The sequence below is a fragment of the Sinocyclocheilus grahami genome, unplaced genomic scaffold, assembly GCF_001515645.1.
Source record: "Sinocyclocheilus grahami isolate Dianchi unplaced genomic scaffold, SAMN03320097.WGS_v1.1 scaffold1970.1, whole genome shotgun sequence".
Classification (NCBI taxonomy): Eukaryota; Metazoa; Chordata; class Actinopteri; order Cypriniformes; family Cyprinidae; genus Sinocyclocheilus; species Sinocyclocheilus grahami.
In genome coordinates this window covers 73,605-93,708 of record NW_015507149.1, presented here as the reverse complement: position 1 = coordinate 93,708, position 20,104 = coordinate 73,605, and the positions used below count along the sequence as shown (strand labels likewise).

The following is a 20,104-nucleotide window of genomic DNA, read 5'->3' as shown; positions in this document are numbered from 1 at the left end:
TTACATAAAACTTGAGGCAATAATTAGTTAAGAAACAAATTACAGAAGACAGGTGGTCATTTTTGTGATGATAGCGGTTTAAGCTGGAGATCTATGCCTAAATGTTTTAGTGCACAGAGTTCTGCAACGTCTGCCTGAGGGTTGTGGCCAGGGGGAGAGGGTTCTGTGATGTTACCTTTTAACGTTTCTCCACTCTGGATTTGTACAATTCCTGAAGATTGGGCAGGTGCACACCACTTATCATTTAGCTGTCCCAACGGTCCATTGCAGTCTTCTTATATCTGATTTGCTGCCTGACCCAAGGAAGCTACGAACCGAGGAAGCCATGCACGGCGCCATCTTATCTGCTTATGCACGTTTAATAACAGCTTGCCTTATACTCTACCACAGGGGTGCCCAACCCTGTTCCTGGAGATCTACCAGCTCCAAACCTGATCAAACAGCTGAACCAACTAATTAGGATCTGAAGGAGCACTTGATAATTACAGACAGGTATGTTTGATCAGGGTTGGAACTGAACTCTGCAGGAAGGTAGATCTCCAGGAACAGGGTTAAGCACCCCTGCTGTACCACGTTGCCAGAGTTGAACACAGCTGTACGGGCATTCAGAGCAGCACAAACCTTATTGTTTATTCATGGCTTCTGATTGGGGTAGATTGCAGTCTGGCCATTCTCCTCTGATCTCAACAAGGCATTTTCACTTACAGAACTGCTGCTTACTGGATATTCTCTCTTTTTTGGACCATTCTCCGTAAACCCTAGAGATGATTGTGCAAAAAATTCCCAGCAGATCAACAGTTTCTGAAATATTTGAATTCCATAACTTTTTGCCAGCATGGTCAGAAGATGATCTGAGCCAATTTTAGTACAAACTTTTAGGCAAACCTTCTAGTAGTTTTTCAAACTATTAACAAAAAACAATGTGCAAAAAAAAAATCTTTACCTATAGAATTTTACATTTTGCGGTCCATTTGACTCGGCATGAGCCAAGGATTCAGAGAGAGGAGAAAAAAAAAGTTTTAGACATCTAAACTTTACAGTTCAAAAGTTATTAGCATAAATAAGTGCAAATTTTAACAGTTGTTGGCGCTAGAGGTTGAGTTAGAGACTCTAAATTTCCTATGGTTACAAATCAGATGGTCCTCTATCCGTGTGCCAAATGTAATAACTTTCCTGCAAGCAGTTCTACCGGCTGCCTTAGACTTTCAGAGCGGAAGAACACCACCAATGATTACAATAGGTGCCTAAGCTCCTTTGGTGCTTGGCTCCTAATAATAATAATAATAATAAATGCATCTGGAACAGAAGATTTATGTACAGATTTGTGTTATTTACTGTATATACAGCTGTATAAATAAAAATGTATTTACATAAAACTTGAGGCAATAATTAGTTAAGAAACAAATTACAGAAGACAGGTGGTCATTTTTGTGATGATAGCGGTTTAAGCTGGAGATCTATGCCTAAATGTTTTAGTGCACAGAGTTCTGCAACGTCTGCCTGAGGGTTGTGGCCAGGGGGAGAGGGTTCTGTGATGTTACCTTTTAACGTTTCTCCACTCTGGATTTGTACAATTCCTGAAGATTGGGCAGGTGCACACCACTTATCATTTAGCTGTCCCAACGGTCCATTGCAGTCTTCTTATATCTGATTTGCTGCCTGACCCAAGGAAGCTACGAACCGAGGAAGCCATGCACGGCGCCATCTTATCTGCTTATGCACGTTTAATAACAGCTTGCCTTATACTCTACCACAGGGGTGCCCAACCCTGTTCCTGGAGATCTACCAGCTCCAAACCTGATCAAACAGCTGAACCAACTAATTAGGATCTGAAGGAGCACTTGATAATTACAGACAGGTATGTTTGATCAGGGTTGGAACTGAACTCTGCAGGAAGGTAGATCTCCAGGAACAGGGTTAAGCACCCCTGCTGTACCACGTTGCCAGAGTTGAACACAGCTGTACGGGCATTCAGAGCAGCACAAACCTTATTGTTTATTCATGGCTTCTGATTGGGGTAGATTGCAGTCTGGCCATTCTCCTCTGATCTCAACAAGGCATTTTCACTTACAGAACTGCTGCTTACTGGATATTCTCTCTTTTTTGGACCATTCTCCGTAAACCCTAGAGATGATTGTGCAAAAAATTCCCAGCAGATCAACAGTTTCTGAAATACTCAGACCTGCCCATATGCCACATTCAAAGCCACTTATATCAGCTTTCTTCCACATTCTGAACTTCAGCAAAACATCTTGGCCATGTCTTCATGCATAAATGCTCTGAGTTGCTTCATGTGATTGGCTGATTAGATATTAGCATTAACGAGCAGTTCAACAAGTGTACCTAATAAAGTGGCCGAAAAAAATAATGGTGATTTGATATGATTAATCTTTAGAATAAACATACAGAGAATGACCAAAATCAAACATTTACTAATAATACAAATTACAGTTTTGTTATGTTCAATAATGTTGTGTTCAGTAATTTATCATTTGAATTAGTTTATAAATTAAGCTTTGTTGTTTGTTTTCTTGTATTTGGTTTTTTATCCTTTTTTATTTTTTACTATGCGAGGTGTGGGATTAATGTGCTGTACATAGGAATCAAATATAATTTACATTTTAATTTTTTCAGCAGCTGTTGCCCATATTCCTCCTGCCAGGAGAGGAGACAACAAAACCAGAATGCCTCCTGAGAGTGAGTCTAGTCTTCATTGATACACAGAGACACTATACAGGATATTTGAGCCACCTAAAGGATCACCTCAGGGTGCTGATTATTTTACAGACACCCATTACATTGTGACATACTGTAACATCATGTGTGTTGTGTGTTTCAGTGAGTGATTTGAGGATTGTTCTTCTTGGTAAGAGTGTGTCAGAGAACAGCCAAGTGGGAAACTTCATCTTAGGAAGAGCTGCGTTTGACAGTGAATCTCCTTCAGATGATGTAGCGCCGTACAGTGACAGAGTCCGAGAAAAACATGTGACTGTCATCAACACTCCTCTCCTGCTCAACCCAGATCTCTCACTACGTCACATCACACAGGCAGTGAAGGAGTGTTTGTCTCTGTGTGCTCCAGGACCTCACGTGATCATTCTGGTCCTCAAACCTGACGAGTGTTCAAGAGAAGAGAAAGTGTGCATCGAGATACTGCTCAGCTGTTTCTCTGACAGTGTGTTTCAACACACCCTGGTGCTCACGACACAAGAGCCAGAACGCGCTGAGCCGACTGAAGTCAATGATGTCATAAAGGAAATCATTAAAAAGTGTTCTAACAGACACAACAGATTGGAGAGAAACAGCACTCCTGCTGACCTTATAGCGACAGTTAAGGAAATTGTTCAGGAGAATGATGGATGTTACTTGAATTGTAACAAATGTGAAGATTTCACTACAGAAGCCACAGAAAGAGGTGAGTGCACAAAATATTTCAGTAAATATAATTTATTTGTAAATAAACATTTTATGCTGCAGTCGCATCAAGTTTTATGAAAGCCTGGGATCCTTTGTTCCTAACTCACTTAAAACATTTGAGATGATTAGACCGATGCCAGAGGTCTGCAAGCCCGACGGGGCCCGACACGCTGAGTCCATTCGGGCCGGGCTCGGGCCATTTTTATTTTTTTTTACAGATCAGGCTTGGGTCGGACTCTGGCTCAGTCAGCTTCTCTCCTTTTATTGTACCCATATATGTGCAGAGCACACAAAGGCTCTATGAAGTATTGTTATATTGATTATATTATACATTTCCTCAATACGCAACGCATATACGCACGCACAGCATACAGGTGACAGTTGACCATGCAGAGCATCAGGGAGAAGTTGAAGCATGGGGAATTACTAAAAGTTCCCAATGCTTCGGGAAAAGCTATATTTGGGAAGAGTCTTGATTTGATTACCACAGCAAACAGTGAGCCAATTGGTCATGTGCAGTGCAGAATCTGCAAACATATCCTTGCACATGACAGCAAAGAACGCACGCAATGACTCGCCATCTCATTAGACGCACCTTTAGAGAGGTGTGTCTTTACGGATTTTATAATGAAAGAGTTTTTGTTTTTTTCGATTTGTTTTATTTAGTTTTAAAGTAGTAATTTAAAGCTTTCTATAGATATATTTAGCAAGTCTGTGAGGCAAGTATTTGCTGAGTTTCGGTTCATCATTGTGAAGCGCTCCTGGCCGAAATTGCAGAAAGCGTATCCTGGATGTATCCTTTATTTTATAAATGCACAACCTTGTGTTGATATTGTGAGTGCACACAAATAAAAGTAGACCCTTTACAGTTCCGAGTGATGTATTACTCTTACCTTTATGAGCAAAAAAGACAGCGTATTGTACGTTGTTTCCACTGCAAGTGATCGCGCCGGCACCTCCATGTCTTGTAAAGCGCGCTTTAGCTCTCCGCACAAACGATTAGATATGTGTCTAATTGCACACATTTATATAGGTTAAACATTTAAACTAACATTGTGATATGCTTGAACTGTTTTATATCTATAGATTTTATTTTAGGCAAGTCGTGATGATTTGAGAAGTCTAAATTGATCAAACATGGGCTAAGATCAGCTCAATGCCTGCCGCTGGCCGCTTGGTCGTTACTTTAAAAAACAAAAACTTACATTTAACGAACAAAAAATGCTCCAAACTGTTTTCTAAATTAACTTAATAAAAAAAACTAAACGAAATATAATCACGTTGACATGACATACAAAACTTGACTATTTTAATAGCTGAAACAGTAGTAAGCTGTTTTGGGAGAAGGGGGGTGGCGGGAAAGTCGGTAATTCTGATGAGCTGTCGGACAAGGGCCGGGCTAGGGCCTAAATTTGAGGGCCATGCAGGGCTCTATCTTCTAATTGTGATAACTGATCTCTGGCTAATTTATTTCTTCAAATGAATTTGTGGATTTGATTAAAATATTTTGATTAAGATGTCTGAGATTACTGCGCGTTCTTTGGAAAAGGGGAGATGTATCGATAGTCGAAACCATGATGTCAAGGCTGATGTCAAGACAGCAACATATACTTTAAAATAAAAGTAAAATGACATAAAGGTTATAATAGATTCTTGTGTTGTGTTCAAATACCTGTTACACCTTCGAGGTTCCTGGTCATAAATCATATGAAGTCATATGATGTTGCTAAAAGGAACATTATGTTGTGTATTTGGTGTAATGAAATGTGTTTATGTGGTTTAAGGTTAAAAAAACACATTATTTTCCACATACTGTACATTATTGTTTCTCCTCTATGCCCCGCTTTTCTGAAACGTGTAAATTTTTACAAAGCTCATCGGTCTGAAAAAGCGAGGTGTGCTGTGATTGGCCAGCTATCCAGTGCGTTGTGATTGGCCGAATACCTCAAGCGTGTGACGGAAATGTTACGCCCCTCACCATACTGTGATGCTGTGTCCGGCCGGAGCGACAAGACAAAAACATTAAAACCCATTACAAACGAGGCATTTGTTGCATCCAGTGGGGACATAATTACTGATTATAATGACTTATACTGTCTTTTTACGCGTTGCATTGCATCGTGCCACGTATACATAAAACCATGTCTGCATTTGTGATCGGAGAAATTACAAACTACAAACCCTACTCTACACTGCCCAAAACTTGCATTTGAATCATGTGACGTTCCAGCTTAGGCTGTGCGTGCGCGCGTGTGTGTTTTAGGTGCCGCTTGGAGGGGGTGTGGCTCGTACACCTGACACTTGTTTGGACGCAGAATTAAATGTGCCTCGCGTGGTGAGGAGATCGCCTCCGGCACGGAGCTTGATAGTTTGTGTGGTGCTGAGTGTCCTGCCCGGCTCCGACTCGTTCCTTCGTTTATGTTACAGTTATGTTAGTTTTGTTGTGTTAAAATAAATGTTTTTGTTAAGCATTGCTGCATCTGGACTCCTCTTTGTTGCAGCCTAAGAGCCGACTGTAACACTTTAAATATAAAAAAAGTACTTACAGTCTGTGAGTCAGAACAGCCGACATTGTAGTCTACTCTATCAGGATCAGGAAACAGTCCTCCATAAAATGCGCTGCACACATCTGAATATTTGGGTTGAAGTGTTCTGGAACAGAGCTGTAAATACAACTTAACCACTGATTTCTAGTCGTGTCCATTTTTTGAGGAACAAACAAAGTAGTTTCGCTTTCACACCGAAACACACAGCGTCTCCACAACATGACAGCGGCGGCAACAATACTACAGCGAGAATAAAAGTTACGCCTTCTTTCTTTGCGTGAACATTTGGGCGGCATTATGCAAATCTTCCCACATAGTGATGTAGACATGTGGGGGCGTGTTAGAACGAGCCGTTTTAGGGGGGCGTGGCTGACTCTTAACTTTTATAAAGAATATCTATTTGGATTTGAGACTTTAGTCTTTGCAACTTTACAGATGTTCTTTATGCACCAAGAGCTTGTAACACTCCAAAGAGAAAGGAAAAATTGAAATCGCATCATATGACCCCTTTAATTAGGACTGGTTTTGTATTTATTTTTGTATTTGATTAATCATAGGACTCACTGATCTGAGCTCATGCACCTCAGTTTTTGAGTGAAAAAAAATATTTGTGGACGATTTTGTCCATATTAAATAAAATCTGAAAAAAATTGCTCTAATGTTTAACCAGGAAGTTTTTTTTTAAAAGCTTTTATTTTGTACAAAATTGCAAAAATTCTTAACCCTAACCACTTTATTAAGTGAAGTTATTAACGTAATTTTGGGAGGAGTAAGCCCATCTAATCTTCCAATTAATATCAGAGTATAGAAACAGCCTTTTAACACTTCCGCTGTTAGTTCTTTCGGCGTTTGTCCCCACCCTGTCCCTGAACAGTGTCCGAGCCTGACGAACTCCAGCACTTCACATCCAACAAACAATGCTCTGCAAAGACACTCTTAATCCGGTTCCTCTATCAGTTTATAACAAGGGAAATCGAGCCCGTCAACAGACTTCTGCAGATCTGCCCAGCCGCCTTCATCGAACACGCTTCTCCCGCCCGGGTAGGCGCCCGCACACCCAGCCGTTTCAGCTCCAAACGTTACTCATATGCCAGCTAAACCACTTTCATCTGGAAATCTAACGTTACCATTCTTAACATAGGAATGTGGACGGTCAACTCTTTCAGGCACACTTGCACACCCCAAACATCTATTTCCCACAAACACAAATAGAAATTGCTCACCAAATGCTTATCCGTCGCTCCTTCCGCGCCCAGTAGCTGCTCCGAGCAATTCCCCTTTATATCCCGAAGCATTTTTGAATGATCTGATGCCTAAGCGGTGTTCCTATTGTAGCATTTGGACCAATCAGACACACCATTTTTCATTTGATTTAACAAATCAATTATTCATTAGTTAAATAAATAGTCACAGACCCTTCACCCAATAAACATTATGGGTGCCAGGATGTCTGCGAACGACCCCAGGCCCCTGGTTACCATGGCAACCATGACACCTCAGCCAGACCGGATCAATTTTACGACCTAAAAGTATGTAGAGAGAATCTTCCCCACTACTCTCTAAAACAGACACATACTGCTATAGGAAACGACTTCTTTCATTAATTCATAGACACATTTTTCTATGACCTTCCTATCATGCATATCCCCAGGTCATTGTGTATGATTACTATCTTCTTGTATATGGTCTTTTGTATTGTATACTGTTTTATGCATGCTTATGATAGAACGACTCGTTCATGTAATCTTACCTATACCGTGTTTAGTATCTATGAATTTGTCTTCTGATTATCTAAACGAGAGTGTATATTATATGTTGGTACATAGGCAACATATTAGTGTTCTGAGAATCTTTAGTAGTTTGTGCATCAACACCCAATCGAGTTCCATATGCAAATTACCATGCTCTCACACAAAGGGTCATAAAACTCCCCAGTATTTCCAACCTCCCACTTGGAATTTCAGCCTTTCTCATTGGACAAGCCCATCCTGAGAAGTGTGAATCTTTTCAGACCTTAAAAGGCTCACGCACAGTTCCGCCCAGGCCTTCTTCTGCTAAGTCTTCTGATTGCGGCCCGTGTGGAGAGCCTGAGCCAGTGCAGGCGTGCCCCTTGGGCTCCAACACATAGTCAGTCAGTCTGCGGTTCTGTTAGATTCTGAGAAGATGAGGATGTGAGCTAGAACGCTTCTGCAACTCTTAAGTCTGCACCAGGCTCCGGCCTTGTCTTTACATTCACCAAAGATCCTAGGATCTCAGCTGATGTCTCTTTTAGCTCTTTTTCACTTTCCACTGGGAAGAAACTCCCAATCATCATCGAGTCAGAACATCTTTGGAATTCATCACCCTTCAAACCCAGAAGAACATGATCGCAAGGCATTCCCCTGGAATGCCTTCCGCGTATGACAGATAACAGAAGTGAGAGAAAAGTGTTTATTACGTTTGATTACGGATATTTTCAGTGGGCCATGCGTAAACCATCTTCTTTCACATGTTTCTGAAGATAGTCCTCTTGGTTCAGGCTAACTAAACATCAGTCACTCACTGTAATACTACAAACTTTAGCATGTGAAGAAAGATACCTTAAATGGCCTGTATTATCAGTACTTAATATTTCACCTGTTACATTTCTGCATTACATTACTTCATTACTCTGTTCTACAGCAGCTTTTATTATAAAATCGTGTTACTTAAATGCTGCAGCAGAGATTTCTCCCTCCGCTCAATCGTTGAAAGAATGGGCCTCCTAGCTTTTCTTCCATCGGGACAACTCCATCGGGGCAGTGAATTCCCCCTACAAATTTCTTAGATGGAATTTGCATTTACTTTCTATTACTGTCTTCAGTAGAGCTGCCCATAGCTAAACTAAACTTGATCGAGCTTTGCTCTGTCATTGCATGCAGTTTAATTTTTACTGATCAGAATTGAGCTGAATAGTCATTACTGTCTTGGTACAGCTGACTTATAGTGGAATTCAAATTGTCTCTTTTTAGATGAAGTTGGCATCTAAAAGTATGCTTTTCACCTCCGCAGCAATGACTTCTCGCACTGGTCTCACGGCAGATGTCATTCTACATCCTTACCCACCCGCAAGCCCATCTAACACTCTCCTCTCTTTAAGTTAAATAGCTGCCCCTTGAAATTCAGTTCAACCATTGCCTGATTAATTTGACGCTGCAACTGCAGTGCCCGCTTCATTTGATACTACCGCCATAGTGCCATCATTTTGGGGGCTTCCGAATGTTCGAATAATCTTGGATTCCTTAAGAGGACATTTCCCTTTAATTTAGTAACTTTCGCTCGCTGTCCGATTTGGCACGTATGTTTTGGGGGGCTATCAGAGCTTGAGTAGAATAGTCTCCCTGAGCCCTCCATTGCAGACATCAAGCCAAATCTGTTTACCACTAATGCTAAGATTATATGGGCACACAAACTTAAGTCAGATTAAAAATATTTTATTTGATAAGAAAACATGCACAAACTACAATGGAAATACTTTTACTGAATAGAACGTAAAAAAAAAGTCATGTGGTTTTGCATGATGGGACGGCATAACTGGACAAACCAGCGGACGGACTGATCTTGTCACAAAAAAAAGTAAAGTGCCTGAGCAAAGACTGTCATCAAAGCTCTATGTAATTATCTTGAAGGGATATGATGTATTCGGCCGGTCTCACTACGCTCTGCAAGGCTTTACGATTGAGGGCAGTGCAGTTCCCAAACCAAGCTGTGATACGTTCAGTTAGGATGCTTTCAAGAGCGCAGCTATAAAAAGTCCTGAGGATAGGTGAGCTCATTCCTAACCTCCTCAATCGTCTGAGCAAGAAAAGGCGCTGCTGTGCCTTCCTCACATTGTTCTGTATGTGTGAGGTTCATGTTTGGTTCTTCCGTAATGTGTATGCAAAGGAACTTGAAAGAGCTGACCCTCTCCACTATGTCGCCATTGATATTGATGGGGGCATTTACTACTTTCTGACTTCTAAAATCTATCAGCTCATTAGTCTTTGCAACGTTGAGAGAGAGATGGTTTTCCTGGCACCGTTGTACTTCCTCACGATATGCAATGTTGTTGTGATGAGTGATAAGACCAACCACTGTTGTGTCATCAGCAAATTTCCCAGTAATATTGGTTCTATTGGTAGCCACACAATCATATGTGTAGAGCAGGAGTGCCCAACCCTGCTCCTGGTGATCGACTGTCCTGCAAAGTTCAGCTCCAACCCTAATCAAACACACCTGATGCAACTAATTAGGGTCTTCAGGATCACTTAAAAATTAAAGGCAGGTGTCTTTGATTAGAGTTGGAGCTAAACTTTGCAGGACAGTCGATCGACAGGAGCAGGGTTGGGCACCCCTGGTGTAGAGGGAGTACAGGAGAGGACTCAACACACATCCCTGCGGAGCGCCAGTGTTAAGTGTGAGCACCTGGTACTGGTTAGACAAGGAAGCTCAGAGTCCAATTTGTTTCTGATTGCCCGAGGTTGTCTTTCAAAATCTTGTCGTAGTCTTGCTTTTTCATTGTTCCTTCGACCCTAACGAGATTCCCAGTTCCAAAAGCACTGAAACATCCACAAAGCATTTTACTCCTACTGACATGTTTCACTGTGAGAACAGTGTTCTTTAAGTTGAGTGCCTCTTTCTTCTTTCTCCAAACATAGGCAACATCTCTATGGCCAAAGAGCTCTAGTTTTGTCTCATTTGACCAAAGGACATGTTTCCAGTATGCAACATTTTTCTCAAGGTTCTCCTAGGCGAACTTCAGTCTAGCTTGGATGTGTCTCTTCTTCAGAGGAGGAATTTTTCTTGGTCAGCAACCTTGCAGTCCATTCTTGTGCAGGGCTCTAGTGACCGTCTTCGTTGAGACATGATAAATATGTATATCCTTCTCCTCCTTTGTGAGCATTAAAGGGGTAGTTCACCCAAAAATTAACATTTGCCCATAAATTACTTACCCATGACTTTCTTCTTTCAGACGTATCCAGTCGGAGTTATATTAAAAATGGTCTTTGATCTTTCAAGCTGTTTCATGGCACTCAGCGGGTGTTGCAGTGCTTCAGTCCAAAAAACACAAAGGTCTTCTGTAGCGAATTGATGCGTTTTTGGAAGAAAAATATCCATATTCAAAACATAATAATCACTTTAATGTAGCTTGCGCTCACTGTTGTAAAGGGAAGCAGTTCCGGGCAGATGACGTATGAGGTCAGCGCTGCACATGCGCCGGTGAGTCTCGTGAAAACCAACGTTTGTTAAGAGGAGCAAAAGAAGCAAAGTTTCCTTACTTTAGCAAAGGAAAACCAGTCTCCTCTTGGCTTATATCGAAATTCTCTAACATTCTTCTTTACAAATTCTCGTTTTGTACTTCTAATTAGTAACTGTTTTTTTGTTTTGATCTCTCCGCTGTGTGCGTCACTTCTGAGTGGCGCATGCGCAATGCTGAACTCATACGTCATCCTCCCGGAACTGCTTCCATGTACAACAGTGAGCGCAAGCTACATTAAAGTGATTTTTACGTTTTGAATATGGATATTTTTCTTACAAAAACGCATCGATTCGCTACAATCGATTCGCTACATACTTTTTTTATGGATGGGCGCTGTTTATTTAACTTGGTTTGGACTGAAGCATGCAACACCTGCTGAGTGGCATTAAACAGCTTGAAAGACATTTTTTTTATATAACTCCGACTGGATTCGTCTGAAAGAAGAAAGTCATATACACCTAGGATGACTTGAGAGTGAGTAATTTATGGGATAATATTTTTTTTGGGTGAACTAACCCTTTAACAATTATTTTTCTCAAGTCTAAACTAATTTCTTTTGTCTTTGCTACTTTAGCAGATAATTTATTGATCCTTTACAATAAATTACATTTCCACGGCAGCTTCAACACACAAAACACAGCACCACACATAACAAACAAGTCATTTCCAGACTGCAAATAATATAAGTACAAAACTAGACCGGACTAGGTCTTTACTATGTATACAGTACCAGTAATTCATATTATTATCACAACACATTAAGCCACTGATAGAAAGGACTTTCTGTTGTGCTCAGACTGGTGCAATCAGTCTGTGACTGAAGGTGCTGCTATTGATCACCTCCAGAGCATGGAGTGGATGTAAGGGATTGTTCATTATCAATCTCAGCTTAAAGAGTATTCTCTGTCACCTGCTGAACCATTTCAAAATATATACCGACAACAGAGCCAGCCTTCTTGATAGGTTTGTAGACTCTGTTTCATGTGGGCACCCTCTCCCCAGCACACCACAGCAAAGGACAGAGCACTAGCCACCACTGTCTGATAGACGCTGCACAATAAGGGACGGCTGATGTTAAATTACCTCAGCCTCAAGAAATAAAGTCGGCTTTGACCCTTCCTATACACCATCTCCATATGTCTCTTCCAGTCTAGCTTGTTGTCAAGCTGCACACTAAGGTATCTGTGGCTGGAGACCATCTCCACCTCGATGCCCCTGATGGTGATCGAAATTGATTCTGTCCTCTTCCTCCTAAAATCTACAACCATCTCCTTGGTTTTTAAGATATTAAGATGGAAATGGTTGTGGTCACTCCAGTCTACAAAGTCCTTAATAGTTCTTCTGAACTCCTCCTCCTCATCTCCCTTAATTAAGCCGACAACTACTGTATCGTTAGAGAATTTCTGGAGGAAACTGCTATCAGTATTATACTGGAAGTCTGCAGTGTAGATGGTAAACAAAAAAGGGGCCAAAACTGTTTATTGTGGTGCTCCTGTGCTACTCAGAATAGTATTAGATAGATAGTCCGTACACCACAGGACCAGTGATGAATCCACCTGCATTCTCCTCATCTGTTCGCACAACAGTTGAGGCTGAATTGTATTGAAGGTGCTTGAGAAGTCAAAGAATGTGAACCTTACAGATGCATCAGGAGTGTCCAGATGTGCATAGGTCCTCTGTAACATGTAAATGAGAGCATCACCTACACCAATAGAAGGCTGATACGCAAACTGTAAAGGATCCATGCAAGTAGACACGCTAGCATTGATGTAAGAGAGGACCTGTCTCTCAAATGTCTTCATAATATGTGAAGTACGTGCTACAGGTCTATAATCATTGTGGTCAGTAGGGTGTCTCTTCTTGGGAACAGGGACCAGACAAGATGTTTTCCACAGTCCAGGGACCTTCTGCAAGTACAAGCTCAGATTAAACAGGTATGTGATGTCTTCAGCAGTCTGGGGCTAATACCATCCGGCTCCACTGCTTTCCCTGGCTTCAGTTGGTCCACTTCCCTCGTCACCTGAGATGGTTGAAGAATTAAAGGCGGAACAGTATTCTTCATCCGATATGTACCATTGTTTCATCCTTTTTTTGGTTTGTTTTGTGTCAGAGTGCTTTGTCAGAGAGTACTTGTAATGTACCTGTTTGTGTCATGCTTCCCTTGCCCTCATGTATTCATGCCATTGGTTCCTCTGTTCAATGTGTCATGTTCTGATTGGTTGTCTTAGTCATGTGTCTTGTTTCCCATTGGTTTGTTCATGTCATGTGACCCTCCTTGTTTGCTATAAGTAGCCATCATGTTCCCATTGTGTCTTATCGTGTATTGAAGTTGTAACCCTCTGTCGGTGAGTCTAGTCTGTTCATGCCTCGTCAAGTCTGTTCAAGTCAAGTCTGTTCATGTCAAGTCATGGGTTATTGTTTGGATCACACTGTAAATAAACTGCACTTGGGTTCTCACTTATGCTCGCCTTCAGTAGATGATTCGTTACAGAATACACGACCACAATATGAACCAAGCAGTTTCACGTCTCCTCTGCCTGCGTCAGGGCGGCCGGGCTATAGAGGAGTATGGGGCCGATTTTTGTGAGGTATGTCACTTTGTGGATTTTAATGATGTGACCCTTAAAGACATTTTTCGTTTTGGTGTCGATGAACCCCTTCGTTCAAGTTTGCCAGGGGAAACTATTTGTTGGTCACTGGAAAGATATATTGACTTTGTTCTGTTGTTGGCTGGGTCACCTCTTACTGTGGGAATTGCGGATGAGGAGCCCCGCAACTGTGCTGTACCCTCTGCACTAGAGCATACTCACGTCCCGACTGTCTTGTCTGGTGTTATTCACGTCATGCCAGTTACTCCAGAGCCAGATCACGTCATGCCTGCCAACCCAAAGCCTGCTAACGTCATGTCTACTACGTCAAAGCCTGCTAACGTCATGTCTGCTACTCCAGGACCTGCTCACATCATGCCAGTTAAGTCGAAGTTTACTCATGTCATGTCTACTAAGTCAAAGCCTGATCACATCATGTCTGCCAAGCCAGAGTCTGATAACATCATGTCTGCTACCCCAGGGCCTGCTCACGTCACGCCTTGCAAACCAGAGCCTGCTCCCATCATGTCTGCTACGCCAAGTCCTCTTCACGTCACGTCTGCCAAGTCAGAGCCTGCTCACATCATGCCGGTTACTCAGGAGATTCTTTACAATATGGCCGCCATTGAAGAGCTTCATCGCAAGATGGCCGCCACACAAGAGTCTCTTCACAAAATGGCTGGCCTTCTAGAGTCTCATCATGTCTCAACGGATCTTCCAGTCTTTCGTCACGACATGGCCGCCATTTCAGAGTCTGCTCACGCCACGCCTCAGTCCCCGGCCAAGATGGCCGCCACGCCCGAGTCCCCGGCCAAGATGGCCACCACGCCTGAGCCTCTCCTCTAAGGATTATTTTTGGGGGGGGCTATAGTGCCCAAGCTCATGCGAATGCAGAGCTTGGTCGAGGACTGAAAAGACTGATTGCTAGTGTGATGGACCCACCACTGATGTCAGTGAGAGCGGCTGACATTCCAGTGGTCCCTACACTCTCAACAACAGTGATGGTTCCAGTGGTCCTGGTCCTCTGCTGTCCACGAGTCTGCTCCTGAGGCCTCTCCTGTCCACGAGTCCGCTCCAGAGGCCTCTCCTGTCTATGAATCTGCCCCAGTGGCCTCTCCTGCCTATGAGTCTGTTCCTGAGGCCTTTCCTATCCATGAGTCTGCACCAAGGGCCTTTCCTGTCCATGAATCTGCCCCAGTGGCCTCTCCTGCCTATGAGTCTGTTCCTGAGGCCTTTCCTATCCATGAGTCTGCTCCAAAGGCCTTTCCTGTGCATGATTTCGCTGCAGAACCTCCAGAGGAGACGGCATCCGCTGCAGAACCTCCTGAGGTGGTGGCGTCCATTAACAAACTCACAGACTGTCTTGTCACGGCCACGGAGGCCGTTCACAAACTAACGGTCTGCCCTGTCACGGCCACAGAGGCCGTTCACAAACTCACAGACTGTCTTGTCACGGCCACGGATTGTCACTGTCTGATTGGGATTGGTTCCTCTGTTCATTGTGTCATGTTCTGATTGGTTGTCTTACGTTTCGCCATATTAATGGTCTTTCTGATGGAATAACAGCTTGCCTTATACTCTACCACATTGCCAGAGTTGAACGCAGCTGTATGGGCATTCAGAGCAGCACAAACCTTACTGGTCATCCATGGCTTTTGATTGGGGTAGATTTTGATCATTTTGTCCGGGACAACATCCGCTGTGCACTTACTAATGACCCTGCAGATTGTGTCTGCATACTTTTCAATGTTTTTAGAAGTGTGGCGAAACGTGCCAATCCACATGATCAAACCTGCCTTTCTATTAGCTGATGCAGTCTGGCCATTCTCCTCTGATCTCAACAAGGAATTTTCACTCACAGAACTGCTGCTTACTGGAAATACTGAATTTGAATTAGTTTATAAATAAAGCTTTGTTGTTTGTTCCCTTTCAAGAGAACTTCGAACTGCGTCCTCTAGGGGTCGCTATGGGAGAACATCTTCAGTGTGACCAGTGTCTGAAGCATATATCTAAAAACAATAATAGCATTGGCCGGTGACAGCCTATGATGTCACTACCGGTGCGACTATAGTATAAATAGGCGCCGGGAGAACACGTCATCCTCTTCTTCGTCTTCACTGACCGTTTGTTTATGTTAGCGTTAAGCTAAACACGACTAGGAGTGCATGTTTCTCGCCAGAGGCTTTGCTCTGATACCTGCAATTTCACACAGCTCGCGTGCTGTGTGTGTGGTGAAGAGCAAGCGCGTTCAGCTCTCGAGGGAGTTGGATGCGCTCTGCATTCATTGCTTATTTCTTGTGAGGGATAAGCTTGAATTGAACGCACTCGTTTCACAGGAGGTGGCTTGTGCTCATTGTGATGCATTCGTAGGACTACTGAGGGGATGTGAATATTTCACCATTTACCAGAGTTTGTAGATAGTGTTTGCATGGGTGTGTTTGCCTCTCGCGGGAATAGCAATGCATTCGTGGCAGCAGTTTCTGTTCGCGCTTGATTTCCGAGGTAATCTAGCGGTTGGGCGGAGCATGTTTAGCTCCCGCGGATAGCTGAATGCATGCCGTTCGTTGCGTTGTTGTGAGAACATGGACCTGACGGGAAATTTCTCCCTATCGGTAATTTCATTTTGTTTATATAGGAAATTTATAGTGTGGATCTGTCTGCAGTTATTGGACAGATGGTTTATATCATGTCCTTTATATATCTTTATACTGCATTAGAACAAAATTCTCGTCCCACATCCACAGATTCCAGCATATTAGTTACGCCAACATCGAGGGGATGCGTGAGAATGGTTATGAGAAGATGCTACCTGTTGAAGAGACGCTGACCTGCCATCTCTCCATGGGGGAGACATCTTCTCTTAAGGCACGGAAGCAGGTCAGGTCTCATTGCACACCATGGTGGTGCTTCAGGCTGATCTGCTGAAAGACCTGGATAAAGGCAGGGTCTATCCCTTGATGAGGCTGCTGAGTCGCGTCGCACCACGGATTTTGCTCTCCGTGCCGCTAAGCAGGGTGCCACTGCCATTGGCAGAATGGCAGCCATGGTGGTTATGGAGAGACATCTGTGGGTGAGTCTGGTGGTTATCAGGTCGAAAGAGAAAGGCTTTCTTCTTGATGCGCCGGTTTCCCCTTCTGAGCTTTTCAGCACTTCCGTCGAGACAGTGGTCGTGAGGTTTTTAGGGTTAGGGTTAGATGTGGCCAAGATGTGCTCGGCTGCATTTAAATCCTTCATTCCACAAGAATCCAGGCTTCGGACTTCACCTCCAGCCTATATCATGAGCCTGATTCATGTGTGGGAGCCATGGTTGCGCTACTCGGACCTGTTCTGTTTTTCTGACTTTAGGTTTGACCCTCCTGCTAGCGCAGGACCTGCTGCTGTTGACCGATTACAGTGATGGTTTCACTCATCGGTTCTGGTTCCAGGCTGGTGATAGCCCTCATCTTGGGCTTGGACACGCAGCCTGGGCTTCTGAGGAAGTCTCCCAGCATCAGGTCCCCAGTATAACGCTGCAACCTCAGGACCTGTGGGACCTTCTCGTGGGCTAGTACTCTTCTGAGTACATGCTTCGCGACATGCTCCCTATTCTTTGGCCAGGTGTGAATTACTCATTTCTCACCCTGAGAGGTCTCCCGAGATTTGAATTGTTCCTTAACCTTTATGCATGTTCTCTGAGTTCAATGCTCCATAGACGGTCGGGCCCGTGGTCCTCACTGTCACACTGCCCTTAGGGTTAAACCAATAATCACACCTCTGTGGAGTGGGCTGGAGTACACTGCGTTCCCTGAGGTGAGAGGGATTTGTGTTTCTGTGGGAAACCCCTCCTTTATGTTTCTGCTCTGAGGAGTAGTAAGCTCTATACGCATAAATGGTTATTGGGTCCCACTATTTCTTCAGATTCTATCGGGTCTGGTTATATGGGACCCACGCTCTCTGTCGAGATAGAAAGCATGAGACCGTGTCTAGCTGCACCAGTGGACTGTCTCTTATTGGGCCCTGCTGGGTTACCCCTTCTAATCTAGCGCCCCCTTCTGGTCAAGCTAAGAAGTGCTCCCCTCTCTGTGAAGGTTAGCTAGGAGTTGCTCCATGGCAGTGACATCAGGTAGCTGGGTGCTTCCCTGATAAGCTGCCTCTCTTCGGGTCAAGTCAGGCAGTGCTCCTCTCACCTCAGAGGGTTGTCTTTGAGCCTGCCACTCCCGATTTAGTGGCTGAGGACTTCTGGGCATCTGTGAGCAGATCTCTATAAAATCCATACTATGGTAAGTGCACATGCTAAGCTTCTGTGCACTTTCTAAAATCCACATGGTAGTAAGTGTGCACGCTAAGCACTCTGCACACTTTTCTAAAATCCTGTATGGTAAGGGTTACGCATTGTTAGCCTTCTTCCCTTTCTCTGAGTTGGCGTACTAACCTTGGGCTTCACACAACTAGTGTGTCTCTGTTGATACACTTTTAAAGCATCTCTCCCCTCACTGTAGAGGGTTATTTATGAGCATGGTGCTTTCTTCCGAGCGTTCGAGTTCTCTCCCCTTCTGAGGAGTTGAATTCCTTGCTCCGTGGGCTGTTCCCGTGGTAGTGTTTAGCAGTGCTCCCCTCTATCAGAGGGTTGCCTATGAGCACGCTACTTTTTTTTACCTTTTCTGAATTCGGAGTTCTTCTCTCACGTGGAGAGATGAGTTCTCTGTTTTCCCAGAGCACCTGGAACCGGCAACATCAGGCAAACTAGGCCCTTCCTCTGCCTCCCTGATGCGCTGAGTTTTTGGCTAAGCTTGCAGTACGCTTACCCTTCAGGATTTCTAACGAACATGCTGTAGGTCGAGCCCCCTCTCGGCTGAGAGCTGGGTGTTATACTCCCTCAGCTAGGTAACTTACTGCTAGCCATTCCAGCATTATACCATGAGGATGAGTTGGTGCTTCTCAGATGTATTGTTCTTGAGATGCGCCATTTCCACCTATGGTCTGCTCCTTCAGAGTGCCACGAGGGCCCCTTAGAATGGTATCTTTAAAATCCATGATATGGTAAGTGCACATGCGAAGTCCATGTGCACTCTCTAAAATCGACCCTGTGGTAAGTTCGCACATTAAACTTTTTGTGTTCTTTCTAAAATCCTGTATGGTAGGGGCTACGCGTGGCGGCTTCGTGCCCTTTCTTGAGTCGGTTAGACCCCGGTTCCACCTTGGGCACCACTCCACTTGTGTATCCTTCGGATACCTACTTTAACAGGGTGTTGCTACTAGGGGTCTGTTGAGACAGTTCCTTCAGCAAGCTCATGCCGAGCAAGTGGTAGCCCCTGTGTGACAGGCCAAGACCTAGTACGATTCTAGGCACTTGGTCGTATTCCCTTAAAAGAATCTATTCCTGATTCCAAGCCTTGAGCTCTATCCCGGGCCCAGGAGTTCTGGCCCTAACAGGTATGTTTTTTGGGGTATCTAGCTTATGCCTTTGGCCGTAGGGGATAATGTCACTGACAGCTGTCTAACGTCCCAGGGGCATCTCCCTTAAAGCTTTGGTAGAGTTCGTACTTAGTGCTCGCATGTGGTTTGGCATGCACTCCCCTCAGCATGGTGGCATGGGTATACTGTTCCCCATAGTGACCCCCAGAGTTTCCTCTAGGTTTCCTGCCATGCTTAAGACATAAGCTTCAGACGAAGAAGCAGATGACGTGTTCTCCCGGCGCCTATTTATACTACAGTCGCACCGGTAGTGACGTCATAGGCTGTCGCCGGCCAATGCTATTGTCGTTTTTAGATATATGCTTCAGACACCGGTCACACTGAAGGTGTTTCACATAGCGACGCCTAGAGGACGCAGTGTCTCATTCCCTACTCAGGGAACCATGGTTACATACGTAACCTGAGACGTTTTCTTGTATTTGGTTTTTTATCATTTATTTATTTATTTTTTTTTACTATGCGAGGTGTGGGATTAATGTGCTGTACATAGGAATCAAATATAATTTACATTTTAATTTTTTCAGCAGCTGTTGCCCATATTCCTCCTGCCAGGAGAGGAGACAACAAAACCAGAATGCCTCCTGAGAGTGAGTCTAGTCTTCATTGATACACAGAGACACTATACAGGATATTTGAGCCACCTAAAGGGTCACTTCAGGGTGCTGATTATTTTACAGGCACCCATTACATTGTGACATACTGTAACATCATGTGTGTTGTGTGTTTCAGTGAGTGATTTGAGGATTGTTCTTCTTGGTAAGAGTGTGTCAGAGAACAGCCAAGTGGGAAACTTCATCTTAGGAAGAGCTGCGTTTGACAGTGAATCTCCTTCAGATGATTAG

The 20,104-nt window shown here is 43.7% G+C and overlaps 1 protein-coding gene across 1 annotated transcript in view; it reads left to right on the top strand.

The window, feature by feature from the left end:
* LOC107573536 (GTPase IMAP family member 6-like) overlaps window positions 1–20,104 on the top strand; it is a 38,709-nt gene extending 18,605 nt beyond the window's left edge. The window contains exons 3-6 of the mRNA XM_016259970.1: window positions 2,635–2,697; window positions 2,840–3,415; window positions 19,790–19,849; window positions 19,992–20,104. Of these exons, the coding sequence (XP_016115456.1) occupies window positions 2,635–2,697; window positions 2,840–3,415; window positions 19,790–19,849; window positions 19,992–20,104 (812 nt within the window). The remainder of the gene's footprint in view (window positions 1–2,634; window positions 2,698–2,839; window positions 3,416–19,789; window positions 19,850–19,991) is intronic.